This window comes from Sceloporus occidentalis, unplaced genomic scaffold (assembly GCF_023333645.1).
Source record: "Sceloporus occidentalis isolate IW3139 unplaced genomic scaffold, rSceOcc1.0.p SCAF_63, whole genome shotgun sequence".
Classification (NCBI taxonomy): Eukaryota; Metazoa; Chordata; class Lepidosauria; order Squamata; family Phrynosomatidae; genus Sceloporus; species Sceloporus occidentalis.
In genome coordinates, this window is record NW_028317043.1 from 5,120,407 (window position 1) to 5,133,547 (window position 13,141).

The 13,141-nt window shown below is 36.5% G+C and overlaps 1 protein-coding gene across 1 annotated transcript in view; it reads right to left on the reverse strand.

Annotated features, from left to right (window-relative positions):
- Positions 1–13,141, reverse strand: part of LOC149287224 (protein AF-10-like) — an 86,021-nt gene that overhangs the window by 50,198 nt on the left and 22,682 nt on the right. Inside the window, exons 5-6 of the mRNA XM_089493169.1 lie at positions 5,529–5,632; positions 5,065–5,158 (exon numbers count right to left, since the gene is read on the reverse strand). Of these exons, the coding sequence (XP_089349295.1) occupies positions 5,065–5,158; positions 5,529–5,632 (198 nt within the window). The remainder of the gene's footprint in view (positions 1–5,064; positions 5,159–5,528; positions 5,633–13,141) is intronic.

Below are 13,141 nucleotides of genomic sequence, written 5' to 3' on the forward strand. Positions count from 1 at the left end.
ATACTTCTGGCCATATAGTGTATGTGTTTAACGTACGGCATGGCACCAGTTTGTCTTGTAAGAATCTTTTGAGCTTCTGTTGTGATTTTTGGTGGAGATGACCTGATGTTTGGAAGTTAAAAAAAAAAAAAAAAAAAAAAAAAAAAGGTAGTGCTTTTTTGTTTTACATACATGCTCTGGATCCCACGTCATGCCTGTGTATATATAACAATGGTAATAAATAATAATAAAAGGCAGAAAAACACAAAGACCTATGTTTTTAAGTCAGATTTTCAAAATTGTAACAATTTTTATAAAATCTGATGTTAATTTTTACATCCTGAGGTTAAAAAAAAAAACCCAATCACTTTAAATCGGTTTCATCTAAGCCAAACAGAAATCTGTACTTTCATAGTAGATTATATATTTTGATAAAACAGCTAAATTACGCACATATGCAGATACGAAAGTAAAGTCATGTTGGATGATGTTGCAGATGGATCACATGTATATAAATATACTCTGAGCTTGATTAGGGCAAGAAAGCAAATGTCTCTCATGGGTGCAGAATCATTTGGATTTAATGGATTTAGAGCTAGTTTTCATATGGATGTACAGGCAGGCATATTTAAATAATGGCCACTAATGCAAAGTTATAATAGGCACAGCAGTGTAAATAGTATGAGAGGTTAATATGACAAATTTCCATCATTAAACGAAGGTGCTGAATAACTGCCTATGCACGAAAATACTACATTTAAGAGCCAGCAATCACTTTAAAAAATCCGACCACAGAGTACACAGTATTTAAAAGGTGCTATTCCACCTACTCTGCTGAATTTAACACTTGTTTAACCAAAAAAAAAAACCCCACAGCATTAGAAATATAATTCCTAGTACTGAAAAGTGTCCAAATCTTTCCCATAAATACTTAACCCCTTCATGATGGACTGTTTTGTTTTCTAAATTTTGTACCCTTTGTGATTGTGGTTTTAACACGTCTGCTGCATTTGTGTTTAGCTGTAATTTTCTTCTCACTTACTTCACCAACACAAATTATATAGAAGGGCTTTTAGGTACCATTATTTTTATCATCAATTTGTTTTTTACTTATTTGAAAAATATTTTACTCTTCTACAAAAGCTAATGAAAAAAAAATTGCCCAAGTTTAGAAATACTTAGTTTTTTTGCAAGTTATACAGCAAAATGTACAAATAGCATATTCCTATTTAATAATGAAGTAAGAAGCCATACTTCACTATATTTTTCTTATTTTTTTTTACTTGGGGGTGCAAGATATGTTTTTTAATGTATATTTCTACTGAGGGTGCATTTTCTTGGAACTGGATGGTTCCCCTTATGATGTCATGGTGACATCACTGGAGTATACTTTTTTAATTTTATTGCATTTCTATTTATCCTTTAACTATTATACATTTTTGTATTTTTATACATTTTTGTATTTTTATATTTACAGGGCTCCATTGACCTGCATTGCTGATCAAAGTACCTGTGATGAGCCTGCAGGGGGAGCTCAAAGATTTTAGGAGGGTTTGGACAGACCCTCTTGGATCCTTTTTACCGTCTTTGGTTTTGGCCAGCAGAAGGGTGCCGCCATCATGGGAAACCCGTGCCGCCTTCCAATATCGCTCTTGTGATCGCTCCAGAGAGATCACATGGCACCCTTTTTTTTTGTCTTGCTGAATGTCTCGATATTGAGGCATTTTAGCAACACCGGCTGATCAATGGAACAGATTGTTGATCACTTTCTAAGCTCTTTACAGCAGTAGGGAGCCACCATATTTGAAAGAGGGATTACACATCATCCCTACAAATTTGTTTGGTGTAGCTGAATGCCTTGATATCTAGTCATTGCAGCAACACTGGTTCTAAACTCATTTATCTCCATGAAGCGTCAAAATGTTGTTATATGCTAGTTCTTCCATGCCATACCTGGCACGGCAATTGTCTTTAAGGGGTTAAGTAACATTTGCCTTATTCATAATATTGGTAAGAAATGCTTGTCATGTGACACAAATGTACACGCTGATAAGTTATTGTCATAGAAAGACAGTGTGTTTTAGGTTATTTAACCTTCAGAAAAAAACAACACACTAAAGAATTCCATTAATAATTCCTCTAGATGGAATACCATGTTTACCACTGTTCATACTACTGGCACTCCGTGGGTTAAAAGTGTATCCTTATCATCAAGGTTGGAAAACATAAATCTACAGAGATCAATATAAAAGAGCAAAAGGAGATAGGCTTCAGCAATAAAGTTTAAGGAATCGCTGCACTCTGACTCCTGGGATTTGTCCAGCATGAAGATCCTTTTAAATTTCAAAAGCGTTTATGGCCCTTTAAGTACACAAAACTCACTGGCTCAAAGCCTTCTATACCAATATTTGAGGGCTTTCTGGAAAAAAAATCAGGACAATTATCTACAAAGTGCAATTAAATAAATATTTTGATCAAGATAAGTTTTTGTTTACACTGATTTATTACTTTGCTTAGTAAGTATCCATATTTACTCAATGGTATTGTTAAAACAGCACGGTCGGATTTTCATCAAACAGAACCTATTGTTTAAAAATACATTTGTTCATTTGCAAGCAGTCAAGCCTTCAGGTTTACCAGGCTTCTAAATTGCATTTATTAAAATACTCATATTACTAATCCTGTCTCAGGGATCTGATTTCTGAGAACCCTGACATCAGGGGCAAACTTGCCCTCCAGGTGCCAACAAAGAGGTTAAGGGTCTCCTTACAATTTCAAAGGTCATCAGATCACTTACTCTCTCCACTGCTGGCCTTAGGACACAAACTAGATTGTGCCCAAAAGCCATCATTCACACGACTGGCTGGAGAAAAAAAAAAGGTAAAATAAAGGAAGAAAAAAGATAGATTTATGCCACTGAGATAACCGGACCGTTGTATTCACTAAATATAATATTTTTATTCCGTAAATTTCCCAGGAATACTATAAACCAGTCCTATAATACACATGCATAACTAACTAAAATTGTAGGGGGAAGAAATAAAAGTAGATGCTTTCTTCATTTTTAAAATAGATACCTACTATTCAAATATTAAGCATTATATTAAACTATATATTAAGAAAAAAAAGGCAAATTTCCCTTTAAAATATTATATGATTGTCTAAAAGCAACAGTCAGGTTTGATTCCTTACACACTGGCCCATGGACACTAATAAGATAGATAGATATCGGAAAATATAAATAGGCTGTCTATTCAGATTAGTTTAACAAGAGAATCATTTCCTCCTTCCTCAGACAAGAATATAAACATTACACAGAACCCACGTCTATAGTTTCGCACTCCAACATGTATATGATTTGCCAGCTCTGGAAGTTTTACACTTGGCTTTTCAAACATTAAAACAAGTTTTTAAATATTTCACACAAAGCAGCAAGCGCCGGTCTTATAGCCGACACATAAAACCCAAGGAAATTAACTACAAACAATGCGGGAATTCGCCAAACGCGGTATTAAATCAGTTTATTCCTCCAACAAAGCTTGCTTTACGATACGCCTAAAGGACCCTTTGTCTAAATTTGTTCCATACTTCGCTAGCTATGCAGAGATTACCCTGCACAATATCCCTGTAAAAAGATTATACATTCCTGAATTAAGCATGGTTATTAAAATATGGCATTCCTAGGTAACGCGCAGATTTGCAAGGAAATGTGAAATGATAGAAAGCAAGTTCGATTGCTTTCTTCCCAACTGGCCAACAAGATAAATACAGACAAAGAATACATTTCTATAGATGGCAGTACATATATAATACACACACACAAACAAAATAATAGTTTCCTGTCCTGGAGTTCCCATTTCTTCCCCAAACGTTGAAAGGACAGTCAAAACAAATCAGCTTCCATCAAACTGGGATGGAAAGCTATGACAATGAATAAGCTTATGGGGAGATCTAATCAAGCTGACCCTGGTGAATTTGCGCTCTCTTTATTATAAATAAAACGTGAGTTCCTAATAATCTTACTTAGCGAACATCCCATAGACATTGAAGACAATCCAAAAATTGCTAAGATGTATATGAAGTACTGGAAACTAAAGGAACATTTAACCATATCAATAAAAGATGCAACTATGAGAGTAGCCAAAACTAAATAGTGATAGTATTATATTTCATATTTCTCCATAACGCAAAAGCTTTTCTACAGATGTGAACATGTGTGTTGATCTCGTTGTTTGGAGAGAGTCATGCTACCTACATCAGCACTTGGTAAACCCATACATTCATTCATTGTTTTTGTCATTTTCAGTCCATGCCTGCTGTGACCTATAGCAGAAGCTCTAAAAGCCATACCCTAGGGCCACCGAACAGATCAGGCGTTCAGGATATCTGACACTGAAGCTCAAAAAGTTAATTATGCTTGCCCATTAAAACCACCGAAAAAAGAGAGAAATGTCCGACGCGCGTTTCGCTAACTAGCTGCTAGCTTCTGGATTTATATTAAACGTTTTAAATTATTTCTTTGTTTAGAAATAACACATTTGGTAACCTCTTTATTTCGCATACACCCAGATAAAGTATATATCTACCTCAATTTATATAGTATACAAAAGCATTACGTCATACAGAGACTAAAGGATCTTCCACTAACTTAAAGGCCACAAGAATTAGTGTCAGTAAATTCATTACTTACCGATTATTAGTCAGTGTAAATCTGTAAAAGATCTCTAATCTATAATTTATATATTATTTACATATGTATATATATAAAAAAAAAAAGCTCATGGAAGATAGGTGGCAGAGCGTGACAACAACCGCATAATCATCATCAGCAATGTTCTTCTTACACCATGCTTACATGCCTCCGGAACAAATTAATAGAGTAGCGCTAATTAAATATGGAGGAATAATAATGGAGACCCCAACGTAAAAAGCCGAGATTCCCCAAAAATATCCCGGAGCAGGTATGTTCTAATACCTATACATAGCTTTTTTGTTATAAACACAGTAAAATAGGTCTATTTTGGATAATTGACCGATCTGCTTTAAGGAAAGCAAAGAATAAAATGACAGTGTGTATACCCTTACCAGCTTGCTGTAGTGATATTTACAATAACCACAGTACTGAACATTATCTGCTCCATTTCCTTCCTCTTCACATAGAAGCCCCGCAAACTGTGCGCTGGAACAACAGGAAAGCCGACAGTAAGGATCTTTCAAACATTATGTAATTATCATCAATCACATCTTGCATGTCAGAGGGACGGAGGCTTTTTCTTATTCTTGCACACAAATGGTTACAATCAGTGAATTTCCAAAATGGATCCTTTTCATCTTCTAAAACAATTATTAGGACAAATGATCACACCTGTCAATACAGGGCATCATATTCATTAAACTCATATAAACTGCACACAGGGAAAGCGCAGCTATGTCTGCTAATAAGAATCTGAAAGTGTATACATAGAAAATAAACCAAACTGGCCTAATACCAGCCCCGAAATAACAACGTGGGATTTTGATTTGGTAACATCATAGTGTAGAGAACTTACCAGGTTACGTGGAAAGCTTGCCGGCATCCATGCTTATTGCAGGTCATGCAAGCACCGGTCGCAGCTTTGCTCTCTCGTCCTTGTTCATCACAAATATAGCAAGTCTTAAAATGAACAGGGGAGGAGAGGGGGGGAAAGAAAAAAAGACTGGTCAGTAACTAAATCAAACTAACACACTGAAACACTTCACAGCCCTGCTCCTAGAAATAGCACTACAAATGGATGATGGATCTATAATCTGGGCTGTCTAACATTTGCAGGGCCTCTAAATGTTTTGGAGATTAAAAAAAACAAATTTGGAGATGGATTTTTTAAAAATCCAGATCGTTGTCCTGAAATTAATGTTTTAGACACAAATATGAAGACGAGGTGAAGGTCTGAACGTTAGATTCTTCTTTTGAGGTTCTGATACAACAACTGAAGGTTCGCTATGCCCATTGACGAGTCGCTATGCCAATTGACGAGTCGCTATGCCCATTGACGAGTCGCTATGCCCAAACAACCCAAGTGAATGCTGCTGGTAATACACAGTTTGTTTCCAGAAAGCGAATTACAATGCCTAGTTGGTGCCAACGTTGTGTCTAGACTAGTGGTTCTAAAAACGGCTAAAGGGGATTTCCATTCCCCATTCCAAATGTTTTCTGCTTACAATAAGGGATCAGGAGGCCAACATAGAAAGACATTTTCCACAACTCTGGGTCCTGTATCTGTCCAGCTGTCAACACCTAAAGGAACCCAACAATGAAGACCACTTTCACCACACAGGAAAGGTCAAATTCTGCATGGCAGTCTCCGGGAGGAAACAGCACACAGCTGGAAAGTGGCTTCCGACCTGTGGATGGAATGGTCAAAGGAGGAACACCAGACACTCCCAGGGGTCGACTAATTGCTTGCCAGGAAAGGGTAGATGCCCTCACTGCCCCAGCTTTCCCCAATACACCAGGCTACATTTTTTCTCTTAACTGCTAATTACGGTAATAGTACCCAATCACCTACACAAATATATAATTTAAGGATTCCTCATATCAACTTAATGTTTAAGCAACAAAATCACCTTCACCAAGTATACTTGTACTGACAAAAGGAATAAAAATCTATTTTAAAAACATTCCTAAGAGTTGAGCGATGAGCATCCTTTGAGGTCCTACTGTGACTACTGCCAGCTAGAGGCTTAAACCAATGCCTGGGTATACGCAAGTAACACAAGGGGTTTAGAAACACCATAAGTAAAGTTACACATAAAATTAAAACAAAAAGCAAGCATGGCAGTGAAACATTTAAACCTTATTGCAATAACTCATTAAATGACTTGATGAGCAGGAACATTCTACTGGTTCTTATATCAGAAACACATTTTTAAACTTCTCACTAGAATCATCTTTTAAACAAACACAATGGACACAATAGAATCTAATAGTGTCTAATAAACAGTGTTTTCTAATGTTCTATTGGATTACATTTTAAGAAGATTTTTTCTGATTCATAAAACCCTTAGGACTCTCAGAAATATTTCAGAAAAAAAACAAAATCAGAATATTCACAATTGTTTTTCGTAAACTGCATTAACTTTGCTTCTCTGTAAAACAAGATAACATTCTAATTTTTTTCCCCAACCCCCCCATAAATGAATGTGTGCCGATAGATCCGCAGTGGCCCGGTAAATAAACAATAGCAAAAGTATAATAGGTAAAATCCATAATAAATAAGTACATACTACATAATTAAACTATTGTCTTCAGTATACAAATAACATACATTTGTTTATGTCTCCTACAATATTATAAGAGTAATTGAAACACTGTATCTGCTTACGACAATGTATATATTTTAAGAAGTGAGTTGTTTATACCATGCGCTAACAATATATATGCATTTTTTTTTTTTTTTAATAAATAAAAAATGTTAGTAAAATGATTTGCGAATAAGTACATTAAATGCGGCAGAAACTCAAAGGTTAAGAACACTGTGTGCAACTTAGAATTCTGTGCACATGGTATGGAGAGTGTGGGGGGAAGGTAGGAGGTGAAGAATGTCACGTGTACCTTCTAAGTGATAACAAGCTAGAGGGGGATGGGTTTTAAAAGCAATCAGAGAAGCAGCTGGAAGTACTAACTAAACCCTTACAGCGAGACAGGCTAAAAGAAAAACTAGATCTCGAAAGAAAAAGAACACTGAAACGTCCGTAATCTAGTATCAATACATTACATATTCTACAGCGTGGCGCATGGCTAAATATAGAGCAACATACAACAAGAGCAAAGCTTCTTGAGACAAGAAGACAATAGCAGTACAAATGGAACTGAAGTTGTAAGGCAGACTCTGCAATTAGTTAAAAAAAGAAATTAGAAGGGGGAGAAAAAAACTATTTATTTATTTTTTTTTAACTCCCCATAGGCTTGAATTGTTATGTTCACAGATAGACAGAGACAGAAGCATGGAAGGTATGTATGTAAGAGACAGTTTACCTGCGCCCTGGGAGCACCCCTGCCGGTTACTGCTCCAAACTTACTGATGAAAGAGAGCTATCCCTGGGAGTCGTTAAGAGGAAGGGACATGCAGGAAATGCATTTTAACACCCCGGCTAGAACATTTTGGCCAAGGCAGCAGCTAATTAGCATAATAAATAAGCCTACACGTTCACGTAAATAAAAGGTAAATAAAGAAAATAAGTATTAAACGCTTTATGTAGGGAACATTTAATAAAAAGTTGGGGTGATGATTTGTAAATTCGCACTCTTCCCTGTTGGTAGCGCTCTATGAATAAAATATAAAATGTAAAATTAGCTTCAAAAGATCTATTGCCCACATTATTAATACAAATTTACATGTATAATAAATACATTTTAAAAAAAAATACTGCAACAGAAATAAGAGGTTCCCTACAATTCAAAATAAAACTTTTGTTGAGATCTGGTAAATTTTGCGTTTTTTATTTTAATTTTTGCTCACTTCATTATACACGGAAAAGAATCCGTGAGAGGGACACAAAGCACAGATCGGGTCATCAGGGTTTATCTGGAATAATCTAGAAACACAGCCAACAAAATAATAAGGAAACCTAAATAAATGTAAATTCAAATACCCCAAAAACAAATGAATCTAAAAAACGTAACTAATATAGGCATATAACATTATATTAAAAGTTTTAAACTAATTTGTTTTGGGTAATTTTAATTTTTCTTGAATAAACCACATTTTCCCATTTTCAAGCTTTGCATGCGCGAATGTTTTCATCTGAGTTATAATCATCATACTAAATGGGAGGCACCAACACATGAACTACTCCCCCCCTTAGCTAATAAATGGTAAATAGACGAGGCTTTCAGCGCAAATCACATTAATACACTATAATCTTGACTGATTTATGGGTTGTTTCTAATCCTTGATGCATTCTTTTGACTTTATTTAGGGTGACGGGCGCTTTAAAGTGTTCCAGCGTTTATGTTAATGTTTCACATGGCTCTTATTGATTGACTCTCTTTAATTTCAGGAGACACCGAACTATTCCCGTTATCAGACATCTATGATCAGAGCGGAATCACGACCCCCTCAGTAAACAAATACCTGGCTGGGTATATAAAGGAGCTGTGTGTGCAATCCGATTCATGATAAAAGACACAAACTGAAACACTTTATAAAACATTTCCCTCTTTATGCCACCGACCACAAGCTCTCCTTATTTATGTTCGAAACAATTAGGAACTATAGCTGCGATAATTGCTAATGGGGAAACAATGATATACTGTAGGCTTCTGATTATGGGAAACTGCTTACAATAAATAAATCCTCCTAACCAGTCAACCGAATCTGGCGCAAGGAAGTAGTATTCAACCAGGCCAGTGATTTGTAAGTTTGCTTGTTAGCCTGGTTCTGAGCCATGCAAAGAGGGCAAAAAGTGCCTGCATTCCCACGGGAAGAAGACACCTCCAATCTCCTATAGGAAACAGGTTTCACTGTCCAGAAAGGTTTTTAACTCCTCGGCTACCCCCGGGAGCACTGATCCTTGGCAATCTGATGTGCCATAGGGCTGTGACTTCATTGAAGGGCCGGTTTGGACACATCCTTCCCCTTTCAAGGCCTCAGGGTCTAGCCTTTTTTTTTTTTTTGAGACAAAATGACTTGTATGCCTAAAATCGGAGCTGGAGATTTTCCCACGTTTATTTTAAAGGGCAATCCATGCTGGGATTGGCCAGATCTGAAATGGTTTGAAACTAAGCCTCTCTTTTCAGCAGGGAGGGACCTTGAAATGCAGATTACTTATCAAACAGATTTCCTCTGCCAGTGCCAAAATATCTCTGCCACCCCCTTCCAGCTCCTCGAACAAGGCCAACGAGCACCTTCCTCGCAGACAGGAGGCGAGCTGAGCCACACCGCCGGCACGTAAAGCAAAAGAGATCGAAGCATTAACGCTATTCACTTGTGTGCTCGGCACTGTACACCGGAATTGTCTGTGTATAATTAGCTCTTTTGTTCTTAATCCTGTTTTAGCTGTTTGGGGATTTATCTAACAATACTCCACATCCGCATTTACACTCCTATAAAAAAAACAGTAAATTAAAAAAGGTATTTATCCTTAGTTTGTGGTATTTTAACAATTGATACCTCTTAACACATTGTGTATCATTGCATTTTACTTATACTGTAAGCTATATGGGGCCTCTTTTCCTAATATATTTGCCCCAATTATTATATTATCACATAATATTATAATTATTAGATAACTGCCCTTTACAGTATAATAAATAAATTAAAACATGCGTACAGCATATCAGCAAAGCTGTTTAACACGGGCTACAAGGGAAAAGGACCTGTCGTGGCAGTAAAAGGGCTCACAGAGGCAAAGGGTTAATAAAGCCCCTTTTCTTCGGCCTTCCTTCCTTTTCAGCCCCAGGTTTATTTGTTGGGAAGCAGATTCTTTGTGTCTGAAGCCTGTGCTAGTGATTCAGGCTGGTTTATTTGTCAATGACAATCCGTGCATATTCTTGCACACATCAAAGGGGAGTTAATGCTCTTCCATGTCTGCAGTCTGGATTCCCTCATTTCCTGTTTCTGTCTAGCGGACGGTCAGATTAGCAGCAGTAATAAGAACGGTCCAAGAAACGGTGGCTCCAACATATGGAATTTTAATAAAAGGCTTTAAGACGAGATCCACAGAGAGGTAGTATGTGTGTCATACGCACATACAATTATGCGGCAATTTAAGATCAATAAGAAATCGAGTACGTTCTGCTCAGCTCTCTAATGTAAAAGTATCGCGTGGACGGATCTGAACAGCTGTGTTTTCTACGACAATCACCCCAAAGCAGGCATTGTTAGGGATATATTTGGGGATACAATTCTCTATTCTAGCCAAGGTCGCTTGCTGAAACTCACTTATTCTTCACAGTCTCTGGAACGTTCTCTCCCACGGCAAACATTCCTGGAGACGTTAGGACCCATTCCCAGGGCTTGATAATATTTAATTCCACAGCAGAAACCTCACAAATTGGAATGATTAGTCCTGTACTATCTCGGTTAACTCTTGCTTATGTGACATCACTTATGGAGCCATCCTCTAAACTGGTACATAAAGTTCAAAGATCACTAAAAGATTTTAAACGAAGATCAACACATTTAGCCTTAAACATGATACTATGTTAACAAAAAAAGTTTTATTCTATGTAGCCATATCAAATTTGGCTCCAGAGCTTTTAAAATGTATTTTTTTGTAGATTCACATAAATAATGAACAGGTTTATAGTAAACATGAATGCAAACATACAAAGCATGTCATGAGTCAAAGGTATTTAAGATGCAAATATTCACAAGTTTGGATTTTTAATTTGTAACAGATCAGGTGTTTGATTTCAGTCTTTCATGAGAAAGAGGTAGGTTCAGAAATTTTAAATAGCACACATAAAAGGCTTCATGGGAATCGGTGAAATGTCTTAAAACGTTTTGACTGGTATTCACTGCCAAAAAAAACACCAAGGGAAAATTTTTCTTTGAATGGAGATTCAAGATTTTTGTGGTTGCAATATGAATTCACAAATGTAACCGCTGGTACTTAACTTTTTGTGATATTCATACCGATCTCTCAGGAAGCAACTCTTTAGGAAATAATACTAATAATAATAATAAAAAATAATAAATAAATAATATTTTATTTCCTAAAGAAGTGCTTCCTAATAATAATAATTATAATAATAATATCATTAATAATAAATATATTTCTCCCTGGCCCCTTCTACAGATTTGCCAGTGCCGATATAACTGACAGAAGATATCTTTTTTGTATGCTAGGTATATAAACCCATCTACAGAATATAAATCAATGAATTTATTTATCAAGAATCCAAAAGGGAACAAAAACACTGGAAGGGCACTGGTGGTGATGAAGGCTTGGTTTTCCATTAATCTCCTCCTCAAAACAAATAACACTCAAATAAGACCAAGCTCATATTAAAGAAATGCCAAGTCCTTCTTGATCACCTACAAAGCCTTTTCTAAAACCGGTCAGCCTCAGATTCAATATAGATAGCCACAGGATTGATTTGTTTCTGATCTCTTTGAAATGACAAGTCCCAGCTGCCTGCTATTGGGCCGGTATGACTGTGACTGTTATGAGTTAAGACTGCAGTTATTGCTTGAAAAGAACAGAATAAGAATGTCAGATCCATTACAATTTTAGCATGGGGAATATTTTGCATCTTTTCTTCCCATGAAACAATCTTCTTTACTCATTGACGGGGACAAAACACCCACCAACATGGAATTTTATGGCAGATAAGAACCATTCAATAGAATAATTCACCCAAGTCAATAGAATAATTGATGAAATAGAGGGGGGCTGGCTGGTAAATCCCCAAAAGGAGAGTCTACAGGGGAGTAGGGGTTTCCGCTCTTGGACTTTACATTATGAAGGGCCAACCTCAATAAGCTTCTGCTGCTGGAAGAGCTTGGCTGACCCTCTAAAATGTATGGCTAAATCAGCGAGATTTCCTTACACATTGAATTATGCATTATATAGGGCCAGCTCAGGGCTTCTTGCTGGAAAAACCTGCTAGTGTTGGCCCTTCATAGGGAATAGTTAAGTAAGGTTGCTGAGAGCACAACTCTTCCTATAAGGGACACCAACATGAATACAAGTGAAAAAACTATGTACACTCATATATAAGCAGGAAACTTATCAGGGAAATACATTTACATTTTCTTTTTAAGCCACTCCTACAGCCAGAGAGAAGCATATAATCAGTCATTGATTGTATTAAACTATAATAAATAAATTATATATTTAAACAAGGCTGGAGTTTATATGTATGAATTTATTATATGTATGGATTCAAGATTCATCAAATGCCACAACAGGGATTTTAGGTTTGTGTGTAACGTGCATGTGTTTATATACCAAGACGTGTGCCCTTTTGTTCACTTACATAGAAAAATATATAGCATGGAAAAGCGACAGATCCGATTTAATAGACCTATATAATAGTGTTTACAACCTAAGAACACAACAGTCGCAAATGAGAAAGCCAACCTATATAACTGCTGCCCTTTGGTGGTATCTAATTCTGGTAGCCATTGTGAGGAGGACTTCAGGACAGGGAAGGTATATGTACAGGGGATGGTAC